The sequence below is a fragment of the Nyctibius grandis genome, chromosome 5, assembly GCF_013368605.1.
Source record: "Nyctibius grandis isolate bNycGra1 chromosome 5, bNycGra1.pri, whole genome shotgun sequence".
Classification (NCBI taxonomy): Eukaryota; Metazoa; Chordata; class Aves; order Nyctibiiformes; family Nyctibiidae; genus Nyctibius; species Nyctibius grandis.
The window spans coordinates 48,461,772-48,474,458 of record NC_090662.1 but is presented as its reverse complement, the minus strand read 5'-3'; the positions used below and the strand labels follow the sequence as shown (position 1 = coordinate 48,474,458).

General features: G+C 41.8%; 1 protein-coding gene across 1 annotated transcript; it reads left to right on the top strand.

Moving 5' to 3' along the window:
• Positions 1–36: 36 nt before the first annotated feature.
• Positions 37–6,249, top strand: CCDC59 (coiled-coil domain containing 59). Its single transcript, XM_068400701.1, has 4 exons — positions 37–272; positions 1,033–1,255; positions 3,311–3,410; positions 6,004–6,249. The coding sequence occupies exons 1-4, from the start codon at positions 116–118 to the stop codon at positions 6,163–6,165; spliced, it is 642 nt and encodes a 213-aa protein (XP_068256802.1). The 5' UTR covers positions 37–115; the 3' UTR covers positions 6,166–6,249.
• The last annotated feature ends 6,438 nt before the right edge of the window (positions 6,250–12,687 follow it).

Below are 12,687 nucleotides of genomic sequence, written 5' to 3'. Positions count from 1 at the left end.
CGCGCAAGGCCCCGGACTGCGCTCCGCTCGCCGGGCCTGTTGGCCGGGCCGCCGCCGTCAGCTACGGAGGCGGGTGAATCGAGCGCCGAGTGGTGGCGGCGGCGCTCGGTGACGTATGTCGCTGCGCGACGCCGGGAGAGTGATGGCGGCGGCGCGGCGTGGCGGGCCGGGACCGGCGGCGGCAAATGCGGGCGCCGCGGCCCGCGGTCCCCGCCGAAAACGGCTGTGGAGGCCCGTCTTACTGCGCAACGTCGTGGGCAGCGTCCAGGAGGGTGAGTCGGGGGCTGGGGCAGCCGCGACTGGCCCCCGGCGGGTCTGAGGTGGCGTCATGGCGGGAGAGACGGCGCCGAGGGAGGCCCGGCCCGGCCCCGCTGGTCGCCGCTGTTGGCCTCCCGCCGTGCCGCTGAGCTGGCTCGCGCCGGGCCCGGGCCGGGGCCACACCTGCCTGCCTTAGTGAGGGGTGGGTTACGCGTCGCGGAGCCCGGAGACCTGTCCCCGCACGCTGCTTGAGGGGCGGTTAAAGGCACGTTACGCGAGTGGTCTAACATGGGCGAGGGGGGCTCCCGATGCAAGGGGGGCTGGGGTCAGCCTGTGTCCAGCTGCTGCTCCCGGACCCCGGGATTGCAGACCCTGCTCTTTTTTTGGTGTGCGCTCGGGCCGGGTAGTGATGGTGCTCTGCTTTAGGACTCGCTTTCCATTTTCTGTGGAGCTGTATATTGTAAATAGGAGCACATTGGGAAACAGGTTCAGAGCAGTGGCTGGTAGTTATGCAAATGTAAAAATGAACTGGCAGGAAAACGAGCATCGGCTTTTGCAGCACTTTTCTGAAATTTCAACTTTGGAGAAAGAATCAAAGGAAAAGGTGGGACTAACTTGGACTTGCTGCCTTTAGAAACTATTTTACTAATGAATGTTACCAAATTCAGTAGCTCTTAAGGCTAATGCAATAAAAACATATTAGGGAAAAAAACATGCTTAACTTAAGAACGGTAAGCGGTTATGTGTATTTAACCCTTTTTCTTATGTTTTCAGGACGAGGATTTGCATTTCAGAGAAAACAAAAGATTGAAAGACAATACAGGAAATTGTTGAAAAAGGGAAGAAAGGTCCATTCACAACAGGATAATCAGTTTACTGATACTTATCCAGAGCACTTGAAACATCTTTACCTAGCAGAGGAAGAAATGTTTAAGAAACAGCGCAGGGCTCCAGATGATTCAGTTTTATCAGAAGAAAAACTTAATAAAGCAGCAGAGTAAGTTTTTTAAGTACATCTCTAAAAACAATTGTTTCCAGCATTAAAGAAATATTTTAGATCTTATCATTTACATGGACTTCAGTATGGTGATTTGCTTTACTGAAAAAATGCTTTACTAAAGCAGTGTGCAGTTATCCTTTTGTGGTATGGCTAGTTTTGGGGGGATTTTAACTATGAACTTGAAAAAAAAGAATGAAGTGGAGGATTTAGTAAAACCTTGAGGCAGTAAAGTGTTCTTGATCCAAGAAATAATTTTAAATGATAGAGATGTGATAATAGTTTGCCAGTGGTCTTTGGGCTTTTTTGTTTTTTTTTTGTTTTATTTTCAGTTTATTTATAATGACTGGGAAAAGTCAAATGGAGTTTTTAATTTGTGATCTAACAAATGTCAGACAACTTAAACCATTTTTCCCCTGTGTGACAGTAATTCCCCTTGAAATCTTGGTTAAGTATGTCAGTAAAATGAAAAGCAGTAGTCACTCAGGTCTAAACACTGTCATGGTAGTGTTTTCAAACAGCGTTCAAGTACAGTGATTGAGATAATGCCTTTTTGTCCCCAGTACAAGGAGTGCCATAAGCCTTTGAATTCCAGGGTGTATCTACATCTAAACTTTCCTGGGAAGAATGCTCAGGAGAAGGGGGAAAGGCAGCCAGATCTAAGCCCAGCAGTGGGAGAAAGGGAGAGGTTTGTCTGGAATAGGCAGCAAATTCGTGGGGATGTCTGAAATAGGACTGTTTTTCTTGTAACCAAAGGGTTTTTTAATTTTGGTTAAACTACGGTCATTGTGATTGTAAACCTGAATTAATAATTCTGCAAAAATGTGACTGTTAATCTGAGGTGAGGTGATGCGTGGAGTCTGCTAGGTAGACTTCAGTGTTCTCTGGGGATGAAAAATAAGACTTTGGTTAGGTAATTCGATTTTAGCATATATTGCAATTTAAGTAGTTTTGTAGTTCACAGGCGATGAGGTGTCATTACACAGTATTGCCACAAGATGGAGATGAGAATAAAGCAAAGATTTTTTTTTCTCCTGAAAACTGTGGTATTTCTAAATGAAAGCATTAGTAAATGCCTTCACTTTCCTTTTTTGTCATCTATCTGAAATATCCTAGATTATGATGGCTAGTTCTCAATTTTTTGTACTGTGAGTAATAGAGTAATCAAAAACTTATTTTGTGAACAGCTGTTAACTGTCTAGCAAAGCTTATGTTTTTCAAGTGTGAAATGTTTATGTAATGGCTTTATTGTAAATCGGAAAAAAAAATTTAAAATTAAGTAACCAGAAAAATCCACTAAAAGTAGTGCGACAGTAAATGCCAGACAAGTGGCGCTGGTTTGCTTTTACTGTTTTCTTTGAAAAATACCTGGGCAATTTTTTATATTGAAATTGGGAAGGAAAATTCACTTCCTGATTTCAGAACATTAAGGACAATAATATACTATCTCCTTCAGGAAGAAACTTTTAGAAAGGCAGTGTAACTACTGTGCTTTTTACCTTGCCAGGTCAGCCTGAGTTCTTTGGCAGGCAGTCTGCTAACAGCTGCCTCTCCTCATATCTCTGCAGTTGCATCCATATGTCGGAATTAGAAAGAGCTCTAACATAGTGCATTCAGTTTTTCTGTCTCTGAAGAGCTAGTGTGATGGGAAAAAACCCTCTTTTAGGCACTCTTTGTTCATGAAACACCATCCATGTGAAGATCCAGCAGGTGGGGTATATGTGTTACTAGAAGTTCTGTGCAGTCTTCAGTACACTCGGCATTGGAGGCATTGTTTGCTGTGTTTTCAATGCTAGACACTCGTTACATGACACGTAGTGGTGTAGGTTATCATGTAAGAGTAGTGCAAATAGGTATCCGTTCAATGTAGAAGGATGAGTCTTACTTGTCACTTATGTAATCTATAAATCTGTATTTCTAATTAACTTCCCCAGATATGCAAAAAACAGTGCAAGAGTGGAAGACTGCACTCTGACTGTGCAGTAGCTATAGGATATTTGGTTTTGTCTGCTTGGTAATAGTCCATATCTGAAGTCCTTGTACTTTTTCTTATAGGTCAGTTACAACTGAAGGGAAATTTAAGAAGAAAACATCCAATCAGAAGGCAAAAGAAGAGTATGAGAAAATAAAGGCTGAGCGTGCTAGAAAGAAAGAGGTAAATCTTAAACAGAGATCTTTCTTGATTGTAGACAAAGACTAGATTAATACCATTTCTACTTGTCAGTCTTCCATCTGGACCCAAATAGGACGATAGGAGAGGAACACAGGTATTGGTATTCTTTCAGTCTTCTTCAAGTTGACAGTAATATTCAGGCATGCAGGTGTTCAAAGTTATTGTTGTCTTTGTTCTTGCTATTTTTGTCTTGCAGTTGCCATTAGCAGGATTTTTATTATGTCAGTTGGTACATCAAAAAGAACCTGGAGCTTGATCTGTGTATCCCAGTGGATTGTACTAGACCTCTTAAATATTGAAGGGGAAGTAATAACAATACCATCATCTTGTGATGAAAATCCTCTTTCTTATGGTGTTATCATAATGCAGTCTTCATTTTACCTTTTTATGTGCTTTGACCAACAGTGAAACAATTAAATGTAATTCTGTGCATGACCAAAATCTTTAGTAATTTTTTCCCTTGTTCTAATTTAATGGGACTTACTCTTACAGGGCATATCTTCATATTATCATTGTTGAATAACTCAGTTGAGCTATGCATTTGAGACATCCTTATTTAACTAGTTTTGTTCTCTCCCAGTACATTGTTCATTGCACTGTAAAATGGCACACGTCGTAACATTGTAGAAGTTGTGTAACTTGCTGCTGACAAACAGCTGTATAAATATTACATAAATATATAGTGGGATAAAACATATTATTTCTTCAGTTTAGCTGTATTGAAAACCGTAGCAGGTTTATGCAAGCTGATCCGTGATTCTGGGCGAGTTACGTGGTTGTTCAGCTGAGAGCTTCTTTTTTGAACATTAGGTACAGATCATACTAAAAGAAATGAATGCTATGGCCAGCTTATTTAGAGGAAATAGGAACAAACAAGAACACAGCAAGACTGCAAGGAATTTTCGTTGAGCAGCACATAGGAGTTGCCTGAAGGGAGGTGTTAGCATTTCTGGTCTTATTCAAGATACTTAGGCAAAACAAACAGTAGCTGAGTGCTACAATAGCAGTAATAATTTATGTGGAATACTGGTATGAAGATCACATACTTTATCCTCACATATGTTCGCAAGCACTGGATTTGCTGTTATTTATTTGGGGAAAAGAAATAAGCTTAAAGGCCCAATTTTGGCCGCCACATTATATAAAAAAGCTAGGACTTAGTAGAGGTCAGAAAAAACACGAGCGTAAGTAACAACTACTTGATGAATGTTCTCGGGTTGAGTAAGCATTTGGTTGGTAGCTTAAGTGTATGTTGTTTACAACAGTATACAGAACAGCAGTAAAATTATTAGATAGGAAGTGAATTACAGGTGAGTTAGTTGATGCTACTCTGGTTTTAAAAAAAAAAAAAGGAATGAATTATATTAATCTTTATTACAGTAAAATACATGAAGCATTCTGAATGGAGAGATGTTATATTTGCAGGTTTGGAATTTTTTCCCACAGAAGCCTCTTAGACTTCTATTTAGAAGTGTTTTCTTGGATCGCATCTGGTTAATTTTATATTCTACGTTACAGAGCATTCTTACTTATTTTTGTACATCACAGAAGCTAGCTATGTCATAGAAAACAATAATGTCATTGATAAATTATCACCTGTTTGAGCGTTCTGCAGAAACATCTGCCTTTGTGGTCAGCGTGGCACTGCATTTCAAAGAATTATGCTTTATGAGAAGAAATCACCCAAATGAACTGAAGCAGTCCTTCAGTCTGATTTGTGATGTCTTGCGTATTTCGGTAGGACGTAATGTAAGTGAGGCAAGCTAGTTAGCTTGCTTGTTGTGGATGTTTGCCCAAATTACTCACTAAAATTACAACACTAGAGAAGGGGGTGTAAGCTGTTTGATAAAAACTGAAAATAATATCATTATGATTATCCATATAGTGTAAGTGCCTCCATTAGTGTTTTGGTTGCATGTGTGGTGTCCCCTCAACACAGAAATTTTGTACAGTTGAAAATTTAGACTTTTTTTCCCTCTCTTAGTAAAGACAGCAGTCTGTGTTGTTTCGAAGAGGACAGGTCGCTAATAGTTTGGTCCTGATTAACTTGCCCTAGGTAATGCTGCTTGCAATGCTGTCCTAGTATCACATAAACTTGCCCAGCTTCCAGCTCCAGATACGTCCCATATCTTATCTGCCCATCCCATGCAGATCTGGCCAATATCCTAGCATGTCTGGACATTTACATGGGGGCTGCTGGATCAAACTCTTTCTTTCTTTCATGCACTCAAGAGGACAAAGTGGGAAATTTTTGCCACACTGTCATTCAAGGAAGAAAGTCAAGGAGCTCATTTAGCAGAAAGGAAGTAGTACATATTTTACTGACAAACCTTGCTGTAGGATGTTCTACTGAAGAAAACTTGGCTCTTCTCTTGAAGCTTTAGGCAATATAATATGTTTTGATTGCAGTATGCACTGAGAGTCCTGAGTAAGTTTTCGAGAGTAATGGTGTTTGTAGTGTCTGTACAATACCTGATTGCTACTATCTTTACAAAAATAAATTTATTTCTTATAGATAGCTTCATAGTTACAGAAGGTATGTAATTATTTCATAATCATATCTGTTTAATTTCAGGAAGCAGAAAAAAGAAAACAACAAAGAGAAGCAGCTCAACGGTTGTACAAGCAAAAGAAAATGGAAGCTTATAAAATACTGAGTAAGAAGACAAAAAGAGGACAGCCAAATCTAAACTTACAAATGGAGTTTCTTCTTCAGAAAATACAGCAAAATACATAAGCCTCAGCATACTTCTTAATTACAGATCTTGAGTTACCTGTGGACATTTTATTAATTTTAATAAATAATGTCTTTTTGCTTCTATATGGCTTTTGTCATTGGCTTGATTTATCTCATCAATCCAATAGTGGAGGGTATTCATCCTGAAAATATGTTTTCTCTGCTGAGAGTGAGAGAGAACTGGTACCTTGAAAATAAATGCTCTGTATTTCTAACTTAAATTCTGTTAGCTATGTAATATCCTGAATTCCAAATCATTAGAACCTAGTACCATCTGAACATAATTCTAGATAGTGTAAAGCATTTGTTTTCTAGCCCTAACACTTGCTGCGATTGTGACTACTAAAATTATGCTTACTTGAGTCAAATGATACATGCAACATAATTGTTATCTTATGAACTGCCAAGGCTAGGACTGTGTTTTGTGTGCTATTGGGTGAGGTTTGGCACATGAAAACAAAGAGAAACTATACTTGGATGGCTATTATTTATCATTCTCCTCAAAGAATAAAACTTACCAAAGGTCCAAAAATGGTTTGAATGTAAAGATTGTGTAGACTTAACATATACTTCGTGCTTTATACTTTGGTGATTTATTTTGTTCGTGAGCTAAATATGACTGTCTAGCTATGAAGGATCAGGTAGATGGGTTGATGTTTTGGTATGCTGAGTATATCAAGTTTCTAATTTTTATTCTTTGGAACATCTTTAGAAAAATAATTCTTTTAAATCTTGTTTTGGATACGCAGTTAGTGATCTTTGGCCTAATAAAATGAAAGCATTCTTAGTAAGACTAGAAGGTTTGCAATAAAGCAAGTTAACTATTTTCCTTAAGTTTACAAGAGAATACTGTTACGCTTTTGCCTTTATCTCAGTCTACTTTGGCACTCAAGAAATAATACCGAGGTTTTTTCTGCATATAATAAAGACTATTTAGACATCAAAGTAAGGAAATGTTTTGGAATAAATATCTCAGGACATGCTTTGTAAGATTTGCAATACATTTACAGTGTTACAGTATTATTTACAGTATTAAATTATTTACATTATTAAATTAGAAGTTGATGTCAACTGCAAAAAATTCCTTATTTAAAATACATAGGAAAAATAAATAGGTTTGAATTGTATGACAAGCGCTGTTAAATGAGGAATAGTTTAGAAGTTTGAGTTGGCTAAAATGTTTCTTGTGTCAGTGTCCTGAGGCTTTTTCAGCCTCATCTTGTTATAGTTTTTGCAAGGCTTTGAATCCTTGTGCTGTGATGTCATTTCGGAAAAACTGAACACAAGTCATAAGGTAGTGCACCAACAGAAAATATGGGAGCTTTTCTTGAAATGGGCATGTCCATTCTGGGAGAGAAAGGGAGTGTAAATTTGGTATGCTTATTCTGTTTTATACTTTTTCTCCTATGTGTTTTTTTTCTGATAATTGCTGTAGTTTCCAGTTTTGAATGGCTCCATGCTGAAACATTAAAGAGCAGAAATCTGCGAAGTGCCCAGAGAGTGGGAAGATGAGTTTTGGCATACACAGTTGTCCTGGTTTGGCCTTTTTCGATTCTTGTCATTCTCAGCTATCAGCTTTTATTTTAAAAAATGAAAACTACAATATTTGCAATTACTAGTTTTTTTTTAATGAGTAGTGCAAAAGACTTAAACTGTTAGCTTCATGTAACTTGTGGATAACACAAAACATCCTCCACATGAATTCATGGTTGAAGTTCTTCCATTTTTTGTTTGCGTGTGTCTGCTACTCTGTATGATCTTTTGTCATTCTTTGGCTAAGGAAATGTTAGCAACACAAGTATTCTGAATTGTCATCCTAAAAAAAAAACTTCAGTTTGCCATCAGTTCACTTATATAGCTTCTGGGCAGATGTTTGCCACGATGTCAGCTATCTGGAAAGTTTTCGGAAAACCGTAAGTCTTAGACCAGTAATTCCATTGGTCAGTGGCCATCCTGGGTTTCTGGTATCATTGTAGATACTGGTATACAGTCTAAATGCCAGTACACTTTTAGATATGGTGTTTATCTATGAAGCATTGGATGAAGTTTGAATGACGCATTTGAAATCCAGTTCTTTTTTCTCTTGTGTTAAATTGAGTGAACACTTCACTATCGAAATGTTCCATGTGCTTGATTCTTCCTGGAGAATAGTATAGGTAATACAAGCTAGTAAGTGAATTATCCTTTGTTTTTTTCATTCATCCGTAGCAACAAGAAATCTCAGTTGTTGATCAGTGGAAAAGAACAGAATTCTACTCTAAAAAGAAATCTTTTTTTTTTTTACTTGCATTATTCTCTGATTTTGATTAAGAATTAGAATTTTGAAAGAAATTCAAGATTCATAGTATCTGTTCTACAGTATTGGTCATTAAAATTTAATCTTACCTCATTCTAACTTTAATTGTTGCCCTTCTCTTTAGTGTTCATAGTCCATGTTCTTGGTGATAGTTAAAATGAAACAGATCAGGTTTATCTGATTTTCCTGAAGAGTCACCTGAAAATGCCTCCCTCTCCCCCCAGCACTTCAGATAGCCTGATCAGGCAGAACACTTAATCAGAAACCAATGCGGCGCCCGACCTTAGCCCCAGCATTGCTGGTTTCAAGGAGGAGAGGGAGTTTCTGTCATTTTTCCTTGTCACTTTCTCTCTGTGGGAATCTGGCCCTTCCTTTTTAGCATTGTCTCAGAAATCGTAAACCACGTGCTCGGGCGACATCTTATGGCGGCTGCCTGGAATGCCTGAGCCTGGCAACGTGGGATGGCGCAATAAGCTAGGCGCCCGCCCTCCACCCGCCTCCGGATGCGTGTCTCCGGTGACAGCCTGGCAAGGGACCAATCCTTCGGCGCAGGAACCGGACATGTCCCGCCTTCGGACCTGTGATTGGTGCGAACTGTTGACTGACGGCTCCCAGTCACATGACTCTGCCGAAAAACTCTATAAAAGAGGCTGGATCACTTCAACACGTGGGACCCTCACCGCCATCTTCCAAGTAGGAAGGAGGACATCGCTGGATCTCAGGGTGGTGAATATTTTCTTTTTCTTTCTCTTTCAACTGTTTTCTCTGTTTCTTTCTTTCTTTTATCTCTCTCTCTTTCTTTTCCTTGAATATTGAGTTGCCTCAGTGTTGGACCTAATAAAGTCAGAGCCAAGTGTGTTGATACCGTGCCTCGGTTGTGCTTTGTCTGAACTCAAGGATCACGAATCTTTAATATTTCGGGTCAGGATTTTTTGGGGGTGCTTTACCTGCAGGCAGGTTAAGCATACCGGGTGTTCGCATTGAACCAGGCACGCCGCACGTGGGCTGCACTGGAATTATTTATATTTTTGGCGGGCCCTGCGCACGGGCTGTCTGCATTGAACCAGGCACGCCGCACGTGGGCTGCACTGGAATTACTAATTAGGCGGGTCTCTCTCTCTCTCTCTCTCTCTCTCGGGGAGCAGGGGACGGGGATTGTCTGCATTTTATTTCTAGATTTGCTCCTTTTTTGACTAATTAGGCGGGTCTCTCTCTCTCTCTCTCTCTCTCTTTCTCGGGGGGGGCGGACGGGGGGCGGCTGTCTGCATTTTATTTCTAGATTTGCTTTAGAGGCGGACCTTAAATCCGGAACCCGACACTCTCCTCCATAGCTTTATTTGATTTGGAGATTAAAAAGGGGCTATGACTAAGCCCAGCTTCTTACAGACTCCCATACACAAGACCTTTTTTTACCACCGGAAGTTAATTCTTGATACAACAGTTTTAAAAGTTAAATTTACATATTTCCTCACACTGTCCTTTGCTGATTACGGTGAAGTAGCAGCCCAGGACGGCAGTCATGAGAAGCTTGTCCAGTCCTGTGTCTCGTCTGCTTCCTGAGCCCGCAGTCCTGCACTGTCAAGCCTCTGAAATTAGTTCAGTACCACTGGAAGGCAGAGATACAGAAATGATGATGCTGAGTGGCTCAAGGTCATACAGGCAGAGAAAGGAATTGAACCTTTGTTTCATTTACAGAGTAGCATTGTAACAGCTGACCCATCATATTTTTATGGAGAAAAGTATGGAGAATGGAGGGAGGGAATGTTTTGAGGAAGGAAATAAAGATCTGATTACTTTTTTTGATCTGGTCGTTGCTAGGAAAATAGTCCAATGGCAACTACAATTTATGGAGGCTGCCTGTAAAAGCTACTGCTTTCAACTATGTCTTTTAATTTGAAACATATGATACGTTAGTCCAAAGGGATATTAAACCCTTACAGCAGGTACAAGCGATTTCTGTTTGAAAGTGTGATCCACCTAAGTACCGAGAAATGGCCCCTTACTTGTGCTGTTTTTTTTATTAAACTTTGCTGTGTAGTAAAGATGTAGAAATGTGAAAAAGGAGCATTAAGTCCTGTAGCCATTCTGTTATGAGGAACAGAATGTGAAGCTTCCCTTGCTCCTTTTGTAGGTAACTTCTTGGGAAATCATAATAGTAACTTAAGTGGATCATCTCATTAAGCTGTCTTTGACAGTATGAGGACTTTCTCATCCTGTACCCATCTTGAAAGAATTTTTTTTTCTTGGCCCTAATAGGAAAAAACAAAACAAAAACTTTCATCTGTTAATATAGTAACGCTTTGGAAATGTGGGACAATGTAGACTTTGGATTTTTTTATCTTTACAATCTGATGTGTGCCCAGGTGGCCAAAAAGGCCAACAGCATCCTGGCTTGTATCAGAAATAGTGTGGCCAGCAGGACAAGAGAAGTGGTCGTCCTCCTGTACTTGGCACTGGTGAGGCCACACCTCGAATACTGTGTTCAGTTTTGGGCCCCTCACTACAAGAAAGACATTGAGGTGCTGGAGCGAGTCCAAAGAAGGGCAAGGAAGCTGGTGAAGGGTCTAGAGCACAAGTCTTATGAGGAGCGGCTGAGGGAACTGGGGGTGTTTAGCCTGGAGAAAAGGAGGCTCAGAGGAGACCTTATTGCTATATACAAGTACCTGAAAGGAGGTGGTAGCGAGGAGGGTGTTTGTAGAGGCTTGATTAAATGAGAAGGGGCACGATCTTGTGCCACTGAGCAGTCTGAGCAACCCAGGCTTTGAGCTACGCAAGAGTTAAGTCCAGAGCTCTGAGTATGTAAATCCATAGACCAATCACAAGTGCGATCGGGGCGTGTGATTAGCATGTACTCAGGTTACCGCCTATATATTCGCGGCGTGCTTTGCGAATAAACGAGAAGCTTCCATACTCACATTGAGATTGTGTCGTTTACTCCGGACCCCGTCACCCAGCACCTGCGAGCGTGCCTCCCCCGTTTTCCCCATACTTCAACTGGTAGCAGAGGATGGTTCCCTTGGGCATGCTCTCTCCTAGACTGCGGTAAGCAGCGAAAAGGAGGTGTTGGGAAAAAGACGGCTGGGAGAGGTGCTGTTCGGGTCCAAATAGGGGCAGAGCAGACACTGGAAGAGTTGGCCACTCAGCTCCCAGAGTTCAGGTGCTGTTCGGGTCCAAAAAAGGACAGAGCAGACACTGGAAAAAGGGCAGCCATGGAGACAGAGGCTGCAGCCGCGTTACTCGCAGGTATCCTCTCTAAGAGAGGGAGCGAAACAGCGGAGAAACAGCTAATTAAGCTGATAAAGTTGGGCCAGCGCTGGGGACATTTTAAAGACACAGCGCTTGTATTTTCCGTGGAGGAATGGAGAGAAGTGGGAGACATTATGTGGGAAAAGACTGTTGAGAGGGACCCCGAGGAAAAAGAAATTAAGGAGGTGCGTGGACTCTGGCAAAACGTGATAGAGACTTTAAAAACTATGAGGGCAGAAAGGGAGGTTGCCCGCGCGGCTGCTGAGATGCGGCCGGCGCCGCCGGAGCCCACCCCCCCTGCTAAAAAGGAAGAAACTCAGGTTCTGGCTCGTTTCTTCGGGTTACCGGCAGTTAAGGGCATGTTGGCGCTGATAAAACCATCTATCGCTGAAGCCCGCGCGGTGGTAGAGGCGGCGGACTCCCGGGAGCGATGGCGCAGTAAGAATTTAGAGGAGGAGGTTGCAAACAAAGAGACACGTGGCTCTCAGAGAACCGCACGGCAAAGGGAGCGGAAACAGGAGGGGGGGGGGTGGTCAGCTCCTCACCCTACCCAGATGGCATCCGGAGAGGGGGGCCGGCCCCTCCCCTCCACGCTGCCGGAGTACCCGCCCCTTCCACCCTCACCCTGTCCATCAGGATCGACCCCACCTGACCGTGGGAACCCGGAGACGGACGCCACCGGCCTTTTACAGCAGGTCTTGCGGGAATTACGGGACTTAAAGGTACAGCGCCTAGGCGATCGACGAGCGCCGTTCCGAAAGTGGTCTAGCGGCTAGGATTCCCGGTTTTCACCCCCCGTGGCCCGGGTTGGATTCCCGGTGTGGGAACCACGTGATTGGAAAAATTCTTCAACAAACAAAAGCTGCAGTTACACAGTATGGAAGTAAAATCAGACGCTACATAAGGTGTATTCGCAATACCAAATATACAGGTTTAGTATTTTTGCCTGTTAGTGAATGTTTTACATGTGTAACGTTTTG